The following is a 14,828-nucleotide window of genomic DNA, read 5'->3' on the forward strand; positions in this document are numbered from 1 at the left end:
GTTGCAGTGTCAGTTAGCAATGAAATGCCAGCGATGTGGCCTCTGGGACGACAGGAATCCCTCCCCCACTGTCTCAACCACCAGCCTCTGTGCAGCAACAGAGAAACTTGGGGGGGAAGGTCTGGAAACTGGAATCATCCTGGAAGGGGCCAGTCACTCTGACATCTGGTTATTCAGTGTGTGGGGGGTCAGGGGTGTGCGCGCGTGCACGGAAATAAGAACTCAAATTGGATTCGCAAGAAGGGACACCGGGATTGGTCCAGAAATACAGATGATTGAAAGTTTACTCAGTTTTTAAAATCAGGGTTTTGAGAAGGAATTAAATAACAATTTCCAGTATGTTCTCTTTGGATTGTGAGGAGGAATTAACGGGTTAGACCGTGAAACCTCTCTCACTGGTCGATAAGAGTCTCGGACTGAGGTGCAGAAGCTGGGGGGGAGGGGGGGGGGGAAACAAGACCGAGCGATGCAGGAATGAGAGGAAGGTGCAACTCTGTCCCCCGCTAGAAGCTGCAGACAGGGACAGTGCAACTCTGTCCCCCACCAGAAGCTGCAGACAGGGACAGTGCAACTCTGTCCCCCGCCAGAAGCTGCAGACAGGGACAGTGCAACTCTGTCCCCCACCAGAAGCTGCAGACAGGGACAGTGCAACTCTGTCCCCCGCCAGAAGCTGCAGACAGGGACAGTGCAACTCTGTCCCCCGCCAAAAGATGCAGATAGGGACAGTGCAACTCTGTCCCCAGCCAGAAGCTGCAGACAGGGACAGTGCCACACTGTCCCCAGCTAAAAACAGCAGACAGGGACAGTGCCACACTGTCCCCAGCTAAAAACAGCAGACAGGGACAGTGCCACACTGTCCCCAGCTAAAAACAGCAGACAGGGACAGTGCCACACTGTCCCCAGCTAAAAACAGCAGACAGGGACAGTGCAACTCTGTCCCCAGCTAAAAACAGCAGACAGGGACAGTGCCACACTGTCCCCAGCTAAAAACAGCAGACAGGGACAGTGCCACACTGTCCCCAGCTAAAAACAGCAGACAGGGACAGTGCTACACTGTCCCCAGCTAAAAACAGCAGACAGGGACAGTGCCACACTGTCCCCAGCTAAAAACAGCAGACAGGGACAGTGCCACACTGTCCCCAGCTAAAAACAGCAGACAGGGACAATGCCACACTGTCCCCAGCTAAAAACAGCAGACAGGGACAGTGCCACACTGTCCCCAGCTAAAAACAGCAGACAGGGACAGTGCCACACTGTCCCCAGCTAAAAACAGCAGACAGGGACAGTGCCACACTGTCCCCAGCTAAAAACAGCAGACAGGGACAGTGCCACACTGTCCCCAGCTAAAAACAGCAGACAGGGACAGTGCCACACTGTCCCCAGCTAAAAACAGCAGATAGGGACAGTGCCACACTGTCCCCAGCTAAAAACAGCAGATAGGGACAGTGCCACACTGTCCCCAGCCAGAAGCTGCAGATACAGACAATGCATCTCTGTCCCAGTAAAATCCACAGATAGGGACAGTGTAACTTCCTCTTGCTAAAAGCAGCAGAAACAGGGCTGAATTAATCGCTTGTGAATGGGAAATGGGTAGGTTCCAGCTTGTTAAGGGTATATAGAAGGCAGGGTGGGAGAAAAGCAGCTGAACAGGTGTTAGAGGCAGCTTTTGTAGTAATGCCTCAATGAGGAACAAAGCTGGCAGTAGCAGGAGGGCCGAGGGTGGAGGGTGGTGCGTGTGTGTGTGTGTGTGTGTGTAAACGGCCAGCTGGTCAAATTGAACAAGGTCAGCGCACGAGTAAACAATCCACTGATCCTACACTTTGATGAATAAGACCATGGTGACCAGAGTGAAGCCGAGAATCAGCATGATGACCTTGCAGAGGCGCTGGTGTGAGGAATTGAGTTCGTGAGGCAGGATTTCCATGAAGGTGATGTAGATGAAGGTTCCTGCGGCCACTCCTTCCAGCACGCAGCGGACCAGCTGGTGGCTGGAGTCCTCCGTCAGGGCGATACCCAGACCCACCCCCAGGGGGGACATGAGGGCAAAGACAAGCACACAGCAGATGATGGCTGTCCACCTCAGACGGCTCTGCACCAGTTTGAGGGTCAGACTGAAGGCGATAATACACTTGTGGACCGACAGGGCGATGCAGATTTCCACCACCTTGGAGCTGGCCTCCTGTAAGCCCACCGCCAACCCCTCAAAGACCGAGTGCAGGGAGAGAGCAAAGACCAGCACAAAGCAGCGGATGGCCGAGTGCGAGTTAAAATCCACGTGGAGGTGGGTGCCGGCCTCGTCACGCTGGCTGCCACCCTCACCCAGGCCCAGGTGGTGCTGCGAGTGCAGATTCCCACTCGATGAGCGGCCCAGCAGGGACCTGGTCTCCTCCAGGTTACTGGACTGGTCCCGGCAGGCCAACACAATCTGCTCCATGATCAGGACCAGGAAGAAGCCCATCGCCACAATAAACTCTGGCAGGGGGAACTGGAGCTGAGAGACACAGAAGAACACAACACACACAGTAAGGAGCACCGAGCTTCACTCAGACAGATCTATCAGTGGCACAAGTGGACTTACATTAACACTGCAATGAAGTTACTGTGAAAATCCCCCAGTTGCCACACTCCAGTGCCTGTTCGGGTTACACTGAGGGAGAATTTAGCACGGCCAGTGCACCCTAACCAACATGTCTTTCAGACTGGGGAGGAAACCGGAGTACCCAGAGGAAACGCACGCAGACACAGGGAGAACGTACAGACTCCACAGAGACAGTGATGCAAGCGGGGAATCGAACTTGGGCCCTTGGCACTGTGAAGCAGCAGTGCTAACCACTGTGCCACCTTAGAAGAGAGTCATAGAGGTTCACAGCATGGAAACAGGCCCTTCGGCCCAACTTGTCCATGCCGCCCTTCTTTTTAAACCATTAAGCTAGTCCCTATTGCCTACATTTAGCCCATATCCCTCTACACTCATCTTACCCATGTAACTGTCTAAATGCTTTTTAAAAGACAAAATTGTACCCGCCTCTACTACTACCTCTGGCAGCTCGTTCCAGACACTCACCATCCTGTGTGTGAAAAAATTGCCCCTCTGGACCCTTTTGTATCTCTCCCCTCTCACAGTGCCCTCTAGTTTTAGACTCCCCTGCCTTTGGGAAAAGATATTGACTATCTAGCTGATCTATGCCCCTGATTATTTTATAGACCGCTATAAGATCATCCCTCAGCCTCCTACGCTCCAGAGGAAAAACGTCCCAGTCTATCCAGAGGATAAGAACATAATGAAATGGGACAGGGATCAGATAGGCTACTCTCTATTCTGTATCGGACATTAAGTAATCCAATGTAACAGTCATGTCCTGCTCTCGGAGCGTGCATGGTGTTGTGCAACTGCTTGCAACGGGTAAGTAACTATCGGAAAGGTCAGACACAGAGCCAGCAGCAACTTTTCTTCCCAGAGACACAGAACCACAAACCACAGAGTGTTTCCCCATGACAGAACATCTGCTCAGAACTGTTACACTGGTAACTGCTCCTGCATGACCAACAGAGAGAGAGAGAGCGCGAATCCCTAGCCTCCCGCATCTCCCCAGTCTCCATGCTGGGATATGCCAGCCTTCCCACTCAGATACGATAGCCAGAGAGCACTCCCCACCCTCAACTGCTGCAAAGCCCAATACATAGTGACCCGAACGAGGAACATTGCTGATTATAGTGGCACGGCTATCTCACAGCACTAGGTATCCAGGTTCTATTCCTGACTTGGATAAGTGTCTGTACATTCACCCTGTGTCTGCGTGGGTTTCCTCCGGGTGCTCAGATTTCCTCCCACAGTCCAAAGATGTGTAGGGCAGATGGATTGGCCATGCTAAATTGCCCCTTAGGCACAACCTCAGGCTAAAGGGATGCTCATTTAAAACAGAGATGAGGAGGAATTTCTTCAGCCAGAGGGTGGGGAATCTGTGGAACTCTTTGCCACAGAGGAGGCTGGGTCACTGAGTGTCTTTAAGACAGAGACAGATAGGTTCTTGATTAATAAGGGGATCAGGGGTTATGGGGAAAAGGCAGGAGAATGGGGGATGAGAAAAATATCAGCCATGATTGAATGGCAGAGCAGACTCGATGGGCTGAGTGGCCTCATTCTGCTCCTATGTCTTATGGTCATACTGTCCCAAGATGTGCAGGTTAGATGGATAGGCCATGCTAAATTTCCCTTAGTGTCCAAAGATGTGTAGGTTAGGGTGGATTGGCCATGCTAAATTGCTCCTTAGTGTCCAAAGATGTGTAAGTTAGGTGGATTGGCCAGGCTAAATAGTCCCTTAGTGTCCCAGGATGAGGTTAGAGGGATTAGCGGGTTAAATGCACTCTCCGACACAGCGTCTTATTCCACCCGACTGCTGGTGGGATAGTGATCGATTGGGATAAGATGCTGTCGGAGAGTCGGTGCAGGTTCTACGGGCCGAGTGGCCTCCTTCTGTTCTGTAGTGATTCTGGGGAACTTTGCTGGTTATAGTTCAATAACACATTGACTGCTGGCCACAGTGAGGAACAGGAGTTGTCCATATTGCCTTGAATTGCCTCAAACACCTGGCTGATCAGCCACCTCAACTCTGAATTCCCTACACAATCGCCATATCCCTCAATTTCCTTCAGTGTACAAAGGCTGATAGCCGTGCTGTTCCCTGGCCTTGGAGAGACTAACAACCTGCTGTCCATTACAAAGCTGGCCTCTAAGTTTAGCAGGTCACAGGGAAGGTAAGGGGAATGAAAAAAATAGGGGTGTCTTGCTGAAACTGTACAAGGCACAAAAAGGCTTACGTTAACACTGCAATGAAGTTACTGTGAAAATCCTCTAGTCGCCACAGTCCAGCACCTGTTCGGGTACACGAAGGGAGAATTTAGCACGGCCAATGCACCCTAACCAGCTCTTTCAAAGTGTGGGAGGAAACCGGAGCACCCAGAGGAAACCCATGCAGACACAGGGAGAATGTGCAGACTCCACACAGACAGTGACCCAAACTGGAAATCGAACCTGGGTCCCTGGTGCTGTGAGACAGCAGTGTTAACCCACTGTGTCACCGTGCTGCTGGGAATCGAACCCAGGTCCCTGGTGCTGTGAGACAGCAGTGCTAACCCACTGTGTCACCGTGCTGCTGGGAATCGAACCCGGGTCCCTGGCGCTGTGAGACAGCAGCGCTAACCCACTGTGTCACCCATAAGACTGTACCTAGAATACAGTGAACGGTTTTGGTTCCCATATCTAACAAAAGCTATAGTGGCACTGGAGGCAGGTCAGAGAAGGTTCACTTGGGTTGTTTCTGGATAGGGAAGGATATTTTCATGGGGAGAGTTTGAGTAGGTTAATCCTGTACTCACTGGAGTTTATAAGAATGAGAGGTGGCCTCACCGAGACATATTAGATTCTCAAGAGACCGAGATGGTTTCCTCTTGTGGGAGTCGGAATCCTTTCAGTACAGTAGGAGGCCATTCAGCCCATCAAGTATGTACTGACCACAATCCCACCCAGGCCCTATTCTGTAACCCCACACATTTGCCCTACTAATCCTATAACACCAAGGGCCAATTTAGAATGGCCAATCAACCTAACCTGCACATCTTTGGACTTTGGAAGTCTAAAACCAGAGGGGCAGAATCTCAGAGCGAGGGGGGTCACCCATTAAAGACAGATTTGAGGAGGAATTTCTTCTCTCAGCGGATAGTGAATTTGTGGAATTCTTTGCCGCAGAGGGTTGTGGAGGCTGGATCATTAACTGTGTTCAGGCTCAGAGAGACAGATTATAATCAGAGGGTTATGGAGATAAAGCAGGAAAGTGGATATCAGGATTTTCACATCAGATCTTTACGATTTGATTTATTGTTGTCACGCGTATTAGTATATTGTGAAACGTATTGTTTCTTACTCACTATACAGACAAAGCATACTGTTCATAAAGGAGGAAAGGAGAGAGTGCAGAATGTAGTGTTACAGTCACAGCTAGGGTGTAGAGAAAGATCAATTTAATGTGAGGTAGGTCCACTCAAAAGTCTGACAGCAGCAGGGAAGAAGCTGTTCTTGAGTCGGTTGTTACGTGACCTCAGACTTTTGTATCTTTTTCCCGATGGAAGAAGGTGGAAGAGAGAATGTCCGGGGTGCGTGGGGGGGTCCTTAATTATGCTGGCTGTTTTTCCCGAGGCAGTGGGAAGTGTAGACAGAATCAATGCATAGAAGGATGGTTTGCGTGATGGATTGGGCTACATTCGCGACCTTTTGTAGTTCCTTGCGGTCTTGGACAGAGTAGGAGCCCATACCAAGCTGTGATACAACCAGAAAGAATGCTTTCTATGGGGCATCTGGAAAAGTTGGTGAGAGTTGTAGCTGACATGCCAAATTTCCTTAGTCCTCTGAGAAAGTAGAGGTGTCGGTGGGGCTTTATCCATAGTGCCGGGGGCGGGGGGGGAGCAGCAGCAGCTGAGATGAGTGAATGTGTGTATGATAGACGGACTGTGAAGAGGTGAGGGACTGTACTTGGGTTTTGAGGAAAAAGACAGATGAGTTGAAATTTGTGTCAGGCAGGAGGAGTTTGGAAAGACAGCGAGGAGGATATTGGAGAAAACAGGACAGCAGCCTGAGTTACAAAACAGTTGTGGTGTCAGAGAGGGAGTAAGTGTGGCAATCTTCCCAAGATTGGCAGAGCAACTGAACTGGAAATTGTATAGCTGTGGGTCACAGAGCGGAACCAGAGTGAGTGGATCTTAAGGAGGGACAGCAGGCCAGAATAGAGATCCCACAGTCGGTGGGATCAGTGATCAGGCTGCCCAATTCTGACATATCGCCAATAAAAGCTGGGCCTAACCCACAGCACCTGTCAACGTGATTCACCTCCTCTCTCGCTGTTCATTCCGACTCCAGGATTCCCCAGAGCCACCAAAATATCCACAAACAACAACAAAAACACCACCAGACTTGGCCCCAAAAAGGCAAGTCATCAACATTTCAATCATGGGTGGCTCAGTAAGTGGCAAAGAGTCACAAGACATGTTGGTGTGGGCAGAAAAACCCCTCCCAACTGGGCAGAGACTGCTGTTGAATGGGTACAGCTACAAGTCATCTGACACCATTCACAGTGACTCAGTTTGACTCATCCTATGGCTGTGTTCAGTGCCAAGGGAATGTTAGAAAGATCAGGGATATCAAACTCACACATTAATTGGGGAAATGAGTGGCACACTACTACCTCAGTGCCAGGGACCTAGGTTCGATTCCTGGCTTGGGACACTGTGCAGACTCCGCACATTCTCCCCGTGTCTGTGTGGGTTTCCTGCGGGTGCTTCGGTTCCCTCCCACAGTCTGAAAGACGTGCTGGTTAGGGTGCATTGGCCGTGCTAAATTCTCCCTCAGTGTATCCAAACAGGCGCTGGAGGGTGGTGATTAGCGGATTTTCAATAACTTCACTGCTGTCTTAATGGTGGCCTACTTGAGACAGTAGTAACTAAATGTTTGACAGATCTCATGTGTTGGTACTGGGGGGAATGGGTAAGTGTTTGACAGATCTCCTTGCCTGTTAACACTGGGGCAGGGGGATGGGTAACTCAGAATTCCTCCAGTACCAAAGGAGGTCTTTCAGCCATTCGAGTCTGCACAACCATCCAATAGAACATCCTATATTGGCCCTTTGCCCATAACCTCTCATTTACCCCACTAACCCTGGGACACTAAAGGGCAGTTTAGCATGGCCAATCCACCTAACCCACACACCTTTCGGACTGTGGGAGGAAACTGGAGCACCTGGAGGAAACCCATGCAGACACGAGGGAGAACGTGCAGACTTCGCACAGACAGTGACCAGAATGGAACCTGGGTCGCTGGCACTGTGAGTCGGTCATGTTAACGACTGTGCCACCCCTAAGCGTTGGGCAGCTTTTAAATATCAAGCCGGGGGAAGGTGTAGATGCCACTCACTGTGATTTTCATCTTGTCCAGTGCCGTAGACATGTCAGATAGGTAGTCTGGGAGCAAATCCAGCAGGCAGGTGGCGAGGAACACACCACCTGCCAGGCAGCTCAGGAGACTCAGAGCCCGGCGCTGACCTGTTCATAAAGGAGTAAGAAGCTTCAAAATCAAATCGTCACCATCTAGAAACAGGAGGAGGCCATTCGAGCCTGCTCCGCCATTCATTCCGATCATAGCTGATCATCCAACAGCCTAATCCACATCCAGCGGTGTGTCTGGCCATGTTAAAATACCCCTTAGTGTCAGGGGCATTTCAGGATGTGTTAGTGTCACAGACAGATCTATCTGTTAGTGTCATGGATACAGTGGGTGTGGGATTATTGTCAGTGCAGGCTTGACGGGCCAAATGGCCGCTTCCTGCACTGTAGAGATTCCATGATTCCCCCTTTCCCCATATCCCTCAATCCCTTTAGCCCCAAGAGGATTATATCCAATTCCTTCTTGAAATCACACAATGTTTCGGTCTCAACTACTTTCCGGGTCGCTCCCCCTCTCCCCCAACCCCCCACTGTGCTCCCCTCTCCCCGCTCCCCTGCCCCCATCTCCCCGCGTTCCCCCCTCCCCTCCCCTCGTTCCCCCCTCCCCTCCTCTCCCCCCCGCTCCCCTCTTCCCCCCCCCGCCCCCCTGCTCCCCTCCCCTCTCCCCCCCTGCTCCCCTCCCCTCTCCCCCCCTGCTCCCCTCTCCCCCCCTCCCCTGCTCCCCTCCCCTCTCCCCTCCCCCCCGGCTCCCCTCCCCTCCCTCCCCCGGCTCCCCTCCCCTCCCTCCCCCGGCTCCCCTCCCCTCCCTCCCCCGGCTCCCCTCCCCTCCCCTCCCCCCTCTCTCCCCCGCCTCCCCTCCCCTCCCCCCTCTCTCCCCCGCCTCCCCTCCCCCCCACTCTCCCCTCCCCTCCCCCCCCACTCTCCTCCCCCCCCCCACTCCCCCCCCCGCTCCCCTCCCCTCCCCTCCCCCCCCCCGCTCCGCTCCCCTCCCCTCCCCCCCCCCCCGCTCCGCTCCCCTCCCCTCCCCCCCCCCCCCCGCTCCCCTCCCCCCCCCCCTGCTCCCCTCCTCTCCCCGCTCCCCGGTACCTGGGCCTCCCGCCGCCCCACTCACGGCGGCTCTCCGGGCTACGCACAGCGGCAGGAGGCCGCACAGGGCGGTCAGTGTGAGGAGCAGCAGCAGCGCCGCCACCTTCACCTCCAGCCCGGGGCTCATCGCCAGGCCCAACCCCGGCTCCAGAGGCACCTTGCCCGGGCCCGCTTCTCCCATCCCGGCTCGGCCTCACACTCCGCACCGGGGCGGCTCGGCCTGCGGGCTGGGGGCGGGGCCCGGTAGCTGATTGATAGCAGGCTCAGCCAATGGAAACGCGGAACACGGTGATTGACGACTCTTTTCACCAATAACGACCTAGGGGAGGCGCGGGGCGGGGCCTGAGGTGAGGTGTCACCGTTATTGGGCTGCGGCGCGCGGGGCTGAGCGACAGGAGGCGTGGTCTCGTCTGGGTGGGCGGGACCTTGGGGGATGGGCGGGGGACAGCGGGAGTGGGCGGGCCCTCAGTGAGGAGGCAGAGTCTCCGTTAGAAGGCGGGGTCTCAGGGAGGAGGCGGGGTCTTGGAAGAGGGCGTGGTCTCAGTTAGAGGGCGGGCTTGTGGTTGATTTCCTTTCCCCCGGGGGGGGGGCGGGAGGGAGGTGTTGTGGGCGTGGTCCCTGCGAAAGGGCGGGGTCTGTTGGCAGTAGGCGGGGTCGCAGGGAAAGGGCTGGGCTTTAGTGGAATCCAACGGGCATTGGACGGCGTGGGCGTGGTCTGACGAATCGGGATTGTTTTGTTGCCGGAAGTGGGCGGAGTACTGCCGAAAGGGCGTGGGCTCGTGTGAGTGGGCGGGGCTTTTCTGAAGGGGCGGGGTCTCGACCAGTGGGCGGGGCCATCTCCTGCTAAATCGTCAGTGTCCTCGGCGCTGGACAACTTTCACGGCGGCCATGTTTATGCGGGGCAAAATATTTAACCGTCTACCAACATCCGACTCGTGAGGAGGAAAGGGATGCGGGATGGCGGCACTGGCGGACCCCCCCCCGGAGACAAACACCTCGAAAGTTTAAGAAACGCCTGGCACGAAATGATTGCCAAAAGTGTGGCCTTTACCCTGAAGGAAACGTTGTGCCCTTCATAAAGATGGCGTCAGGGATGAGTGGCATGTGGATCAACCAATTGGCGGAGGGGGTAAGGGGGCGTGACTTCGAACGAGCCAATGGGGTGAGAGGGGAGGCGGGACCTGTGGGTTGTGACATGCGCAGTGATGGGCAGTGGGGGGCGGGGAGGCTTGCCAGGCTGGAAGTTTTGGTGAGTTGTCAAGAGTTGGGAGGGAGAGAGAGGGGGAAGATATTGGCTGGCTTGGTGCAGCCAAGAGATTCACCACCTCCTGCTGAGGCAGGGCAATGAAGGTGCCCATTCCCCTGCCCCCTGAGTGATTAACCTGCCTGGGCTTGACAGCTGCAATGTGGCAGGCTTGTCCAGCAAGTTGGTACAGTCCAGCTCCCACACCCATTCATTGATTACAGAGGGGTAGGGCAGATCCAGGATCTCCACATCCTGCAGGGCACACACACAACGGCAAACATGGACTGACTGCGAGAGAGACAGAGACAGCTCCAGGAAAACTGCTCGGATTGGGAGGCAGGTCATTGCTGCCAACAGCTACCTGGTATTGTATAACCAACTATTTACTCATTATTATTAGCCACAAGTAAGGCTTACATTAACACCGCAGTGAATTTACTGTAAAGATGCCCTAGTCGCCACACTTCGGCGCCTGTTTGGGTTGCACCGAGGGAGAATTTAGCACGGCTAATCCACCCTAACCAGCACGTCTTTCAGACTGCGGGAGGAAACCGGAGCACCCGGAGGAAACCCACGCAGACACAGGGAGAACGTGCAAATGTACAGACCACTCCCAACTTGCAAATTCCACACAGATGCTGATCCAAACCGGGAATCAAACCCCAGGTCCCTGGCGCTGGGAAACGGCAGTGCTAAGCAAAAAGTAATAGATAAAGTTTATTTATTAGTCACAAGTGGGCTTACATTAACACTGCAGTGAAGTTACTGTGAAAATCCCTTGGTCGCCACACTCCGGCACCTGTTCAGGTACACTGAGGGAGAATTTAGCACGGCCTATCCACCCTAACCAGCATGTCTTTCAGACTGTGGGAGGACACTGGAGCACCTGAAGGAAACCCACACAGACATGGGGAGAATGTGCAGACTCCACACAGTGAGTGACCAAAATTGAGAATTGAACCTGTGTTCCTGGCACAATGAGGCAGCAGTGCTACCCACTGCGTCACCATGCCACCCTACAGACCCTCTGCAGATGTGGAAGGGTTGTGGTGAAAATAAGAGGGAGAGTTAACACTGATCTGTCTCACCCATCTCCCACACATCAGATACTCTGGGAGAAGCCAAGTTTCAACTGACTGATCAACCGATAGTTCAGCCCTGTCAGTGCACCTGTCCTGGGAGTGTTTGATGGGGGGACAGTGTAGAGGGAGCTTTACTCTGTATCTAACCCCATGCTGTACCTGTCCTGGGAGTGTTTGATGGGGGACAGTGTAGAGGGAGCTTTACTCTGTATCTAACACCGTGCTGTACCTGTCCTGGGAGTGTTTGATGGGGGACAGTGTAGAGGGAGCTTTACTCTGTATCTAACTCTGTGCTGTTCCTGGTTTCAGGTGGTGAAGAATGGACATTGAGAATCAGGAGTTTTTTGGAGCTTACTATGAAGAACAGATGGAATATTGCTGGGAAATGAATATTCTCCCCGGCACAGTGTGTATCCGGGACAGGACGATCACAGCAGCAGTCCGGAAAAACTGCTGGAAGAATGGGCAGTTCCTGGAGTCAGTGTGAGTGCGGGAGTTCACTCTCTCTCTCTCCACCTGTCTCTCTCTCTCTCCCTCTCTCCACCTGTCTCTCTCTCTCTCTCCCTCTCTCCACCTGTCTCTCTCTCTCTCTCCCTCTCTCCTCTCTCCACCTGTCTCTCCTCTCTCTCCTCTCTCCACCTGTCTCTCTCTCTCTCTCCCTCTCTCTCTCTCCTGTCTCTCTCCCTGTCTCTCTCCCTCTCTCCCTGTCTCTCTGTCTCTCTCCCTGTCTCTCTGCCTCTTCTCTCCCTCTCTCCCTCTCTCTCCTCCCTCCCCCTGTCTCTCTGTCTCTCTCCCTGTCTCTCTGTCTCTCTCCCTGTCTCCCTGTCTCTCTCCCTCTCTCTCTCCCTCCCTGTCTCCTCTGCTCTCTCTCCCTGTCTCCCTGTCTCTCTCCCTGTCTCTCTCCCTGTCTCTCTCCCTGTCTCTCTCCCTCCCTGTTGAATTATGTTGGAGTTTTGCTTCTGTGAAGGAGCTGCTGGGTTTTACTGTGGTGAAAGGCAGTTGTTATTATTGCCAGTGCTCTATCTAAATGTCTCTCTCTGTGACTGAGCAGAATCGGAACCAGACTGAGCCAGAGGATGTGTTACAGACCATGATTAACCCCAATGAGGTGTACAATAGCGCTCGGGGTAGAGTGGAAACAGTCTCGGAGACTGACAGTGGAATCTCAGATGACCAGCACCCAGAGAGTCCTCAACACAGTGACCCTGAGCGGCCCCCAGCTCCCTCTTCCAGCTGGTATACGGGGTCAGCACAGTGGGCAGCCTGAAAACAGAGGAACAGACGAACAGACCAGAGACAACAACCCCATCAGGCTGGGTCGGTGACCCCGGGACGGGGCGGGGAGGGTCGGTGACCCCGGGACGGGGCGGGGTGTCTGTGTGTGGGTGTGTGTGTGGGTGTGTATATGGGGGGCTCGGTTTGTGGGGTGGTGTGTGTGTGTGTGTGTGTGTGAGTGTGTGTGGGGGGGGTGGTGTATTTGGGGGAGTGTGTGTGTATGGGGATGTATGTGTGTGTGGGTGTGTATATGGGGGGCTCGGTTTGTGGGGTGGTGTGTGTGTGTATGTGGGGGGGTGGTGTATTTGGGGGAGTGTGTGTGTGGGTGTGTGTATGGGGATGTATGTGTGTGTGGGTGTGTGTTAAGTCCAAGCCTGTGTCTGTGTGAATACTGGGAGGAGTGTGTTGCTCTGGTGCACTCCCCCCTTGGTTGAATAGCTCTCTGAAGTGTAGAGGGTCCGATCCTGGGAGGATTCAGTGAGAGTTTGTCCTATATTGCAGGCTGGAATACACCAGTGCTGATCCCGGAAGCTTGCGTTGTCGACACAGACTGTGTAAGGAGCCCTCTCAGTGTCACTGAGAGTGAGACAGACCTCAATAACAGCCTCATGGTAAGCACAACCCCAGCACTCAGCCCAACACCACAGCACCAGACCCTGCTGCTAACCTCTCACAACACCCCCTGTCCGTCAGCCCACACTCTCCCTGTACCCCAGTGAGAGTCAGCACCTTCAGGAGAGGAGGGGGGACCCTGTACCCCAGTGAGAGTCAGCACCTTCAGGAGAGGAGGGAGACCCTGTACCCCAGTGAGAGTCAGCACCTTCAGGAGAGGAGGGAGACCCTGTACCCCAGTGAGAGTCAGCACCTTCAGGAGAGGAGGGGGGACCCTGTACCCCAGTGAGAGTCAGCACCTTCAGGAGAGGAGGGGGACCCTGTACCCCAGTGAGAGTCAGCACCTTCAGGAGAGGAGGGGGGACCCTGTACCCCAGTGAGAGTCAGCACCTTCAGGAGAGGAGGGGGGACCCTGTACCCCAGTGAGAGTCAGCACCTTCAGGAGAGGAGGGAGACCCTGTACCCCAGTGAGAGTCAGCACCTTCAGGAGAGGAGGGGGGACCCTGTACCCCAGTGAGAGTCAGCACCTTCAGGAGAGGAGGGGGGGACCCTGTACCCCAGTGAGAGTCAGCACCTTCAGGAGAGGAGGGGGACCCTGTACCCCAGTGAGAGTCAGCACCTTCAGGAGAGGAGGGGGACCCTGTACCCCAGTGAGAGTCTGCACCTTCAGGAGAGGAGGGGGGACCCTGTACCCCAGTGAGAGTCAGCACCTTCAGGAGAGGAGGGGGACCCTGTACCCCAGTGAGAGTCAGCACCTTCAGGAGAGGAGGGGGACCCTGTACCCCAGTGAGAGTCAGCACCTTCAGGAGAGGAGGGGGGACCCTGTACCCCAGTGAGAGTCAGCACCTTCAGGAGAGGAGGGAGACCCTGTACCCCAGTGAGAGTCAGCACCTTCAGGAGAGGAGGGGGGACCCTGTACCCCAGTGAGAGTCAGCACCTTCAGGAGTGGAGAGTTGTGTCAATTCCCTCGGGATGCATGAGGATGCACTGGTTAATCTTCCTCGATGAATAACGAGTTCCCCCGGTAACAGGCAATGACCTGCATGTCTGCAACTCATTACCTGAGCCTTTTGTAAGGCTGGCCCAGGACTGGGCTTGCTGAACGGTTGAGAGAGACTGGGACCAGTGCGTGTACATCAGCGTAGTTGTTATACTCCACATTCTGGAAGAAGCAATGTCCCTTTCCAGTTGGTCTCCCTGAGTCATTCCAAGCGTGGTGGTGCTGCTGATGGAATCAGACTGTCATGGGCCAGGGTGTTGGGAGCTGTCCTGGGGTTGTTGCTGACTAAACCATGTGTTACAACACCAAGATTAATCCCCTTTTTAATGAGTTCTTTCTGCAGAAGGAACTCTGCAAATGCAGACAATAAAAATATAACAAAACTTACTCCAACTTTTCAATCAAAGGAAGGGTTTAATAAAGAAACTTCATTATTCCAAACTTGGGTCCCTGTCCTGGGCCACTCCAATCTCCCACATTTCCAAACAGGTTCTTATTTATAGTGGGTCAGCTGACTGTTACATCATTCCGCAATTAG

General features: G+C 54.0%; 1 protein-coding gene and 1 pseudogene across 2 annotated transcripts; one reads left to right on the forward strand and one right to left on the reverse strand.

Annotated features, from left to right (window-relative positions):
- Window positions 1-1,184: 1,184 nt before the first annotated feature.
- On the reverse strand, window positions 1,185-9,258 carry LOC145339753 (zinc transporter ZIP1-like). Its single transcript, XM_080184282.1, has 3 exons — window positions 9,076-9,258; window positions 7,961-8,088; window positions 1,185-2,491 (listed from the first exon to the last, which is right to left on the reverse strand). Exons 1-3 carry the CDS (start codon window positions 9,254-9,256, stop codon window positions 1,814-1,816), a joined length of 987 nt encoding a protein of 328 aa, XP_080040408.1. The 5' UTR covers window positions 9,257-9,258; the 3' UTR covers window positions 1,185-1,813.
- A 2,464-nt stretch (window positions 9,259-11,722) lies between these two features.
- LOC145339755 (cyclic AMP-responsive element-binding protein 3-like protein 4) lies at window positions 11,723-13,289 on the forward strand (annotated as a pseudogene). Its single transcript, XR_013886062.1, has 3 exons — window positions 11,723-11,886; window positions 12,455-12,720; window positions 13,180-13,289. The product of XR_013886062.1 is annotated as a cyclic AMP-responsive element-binding protein 3-like protein 4 (transcript).
- Window positions 13,290-14,828: the final 1,539 nt, after the last annotated feature.

The sequence above is a fragment of the Carcharhinus amblyrhynchos genome, unplaced genomic scaffold (genome assembly GCF_965287045.1).
Source record: "Carcharhinus amblyrhynchos unplaced genomic scaffold, sCarAmb.v2.hapA scaffold_653, whole genome shotgun sequence".
Classification (NCBI taxonomy): Eukaryota; Metazoa; Chordata; class Chondrichthyes; order Carcharhiniformes; family Carcharhinidae; genus Carcharhinus; species Carcharhinus amblyrhynchos.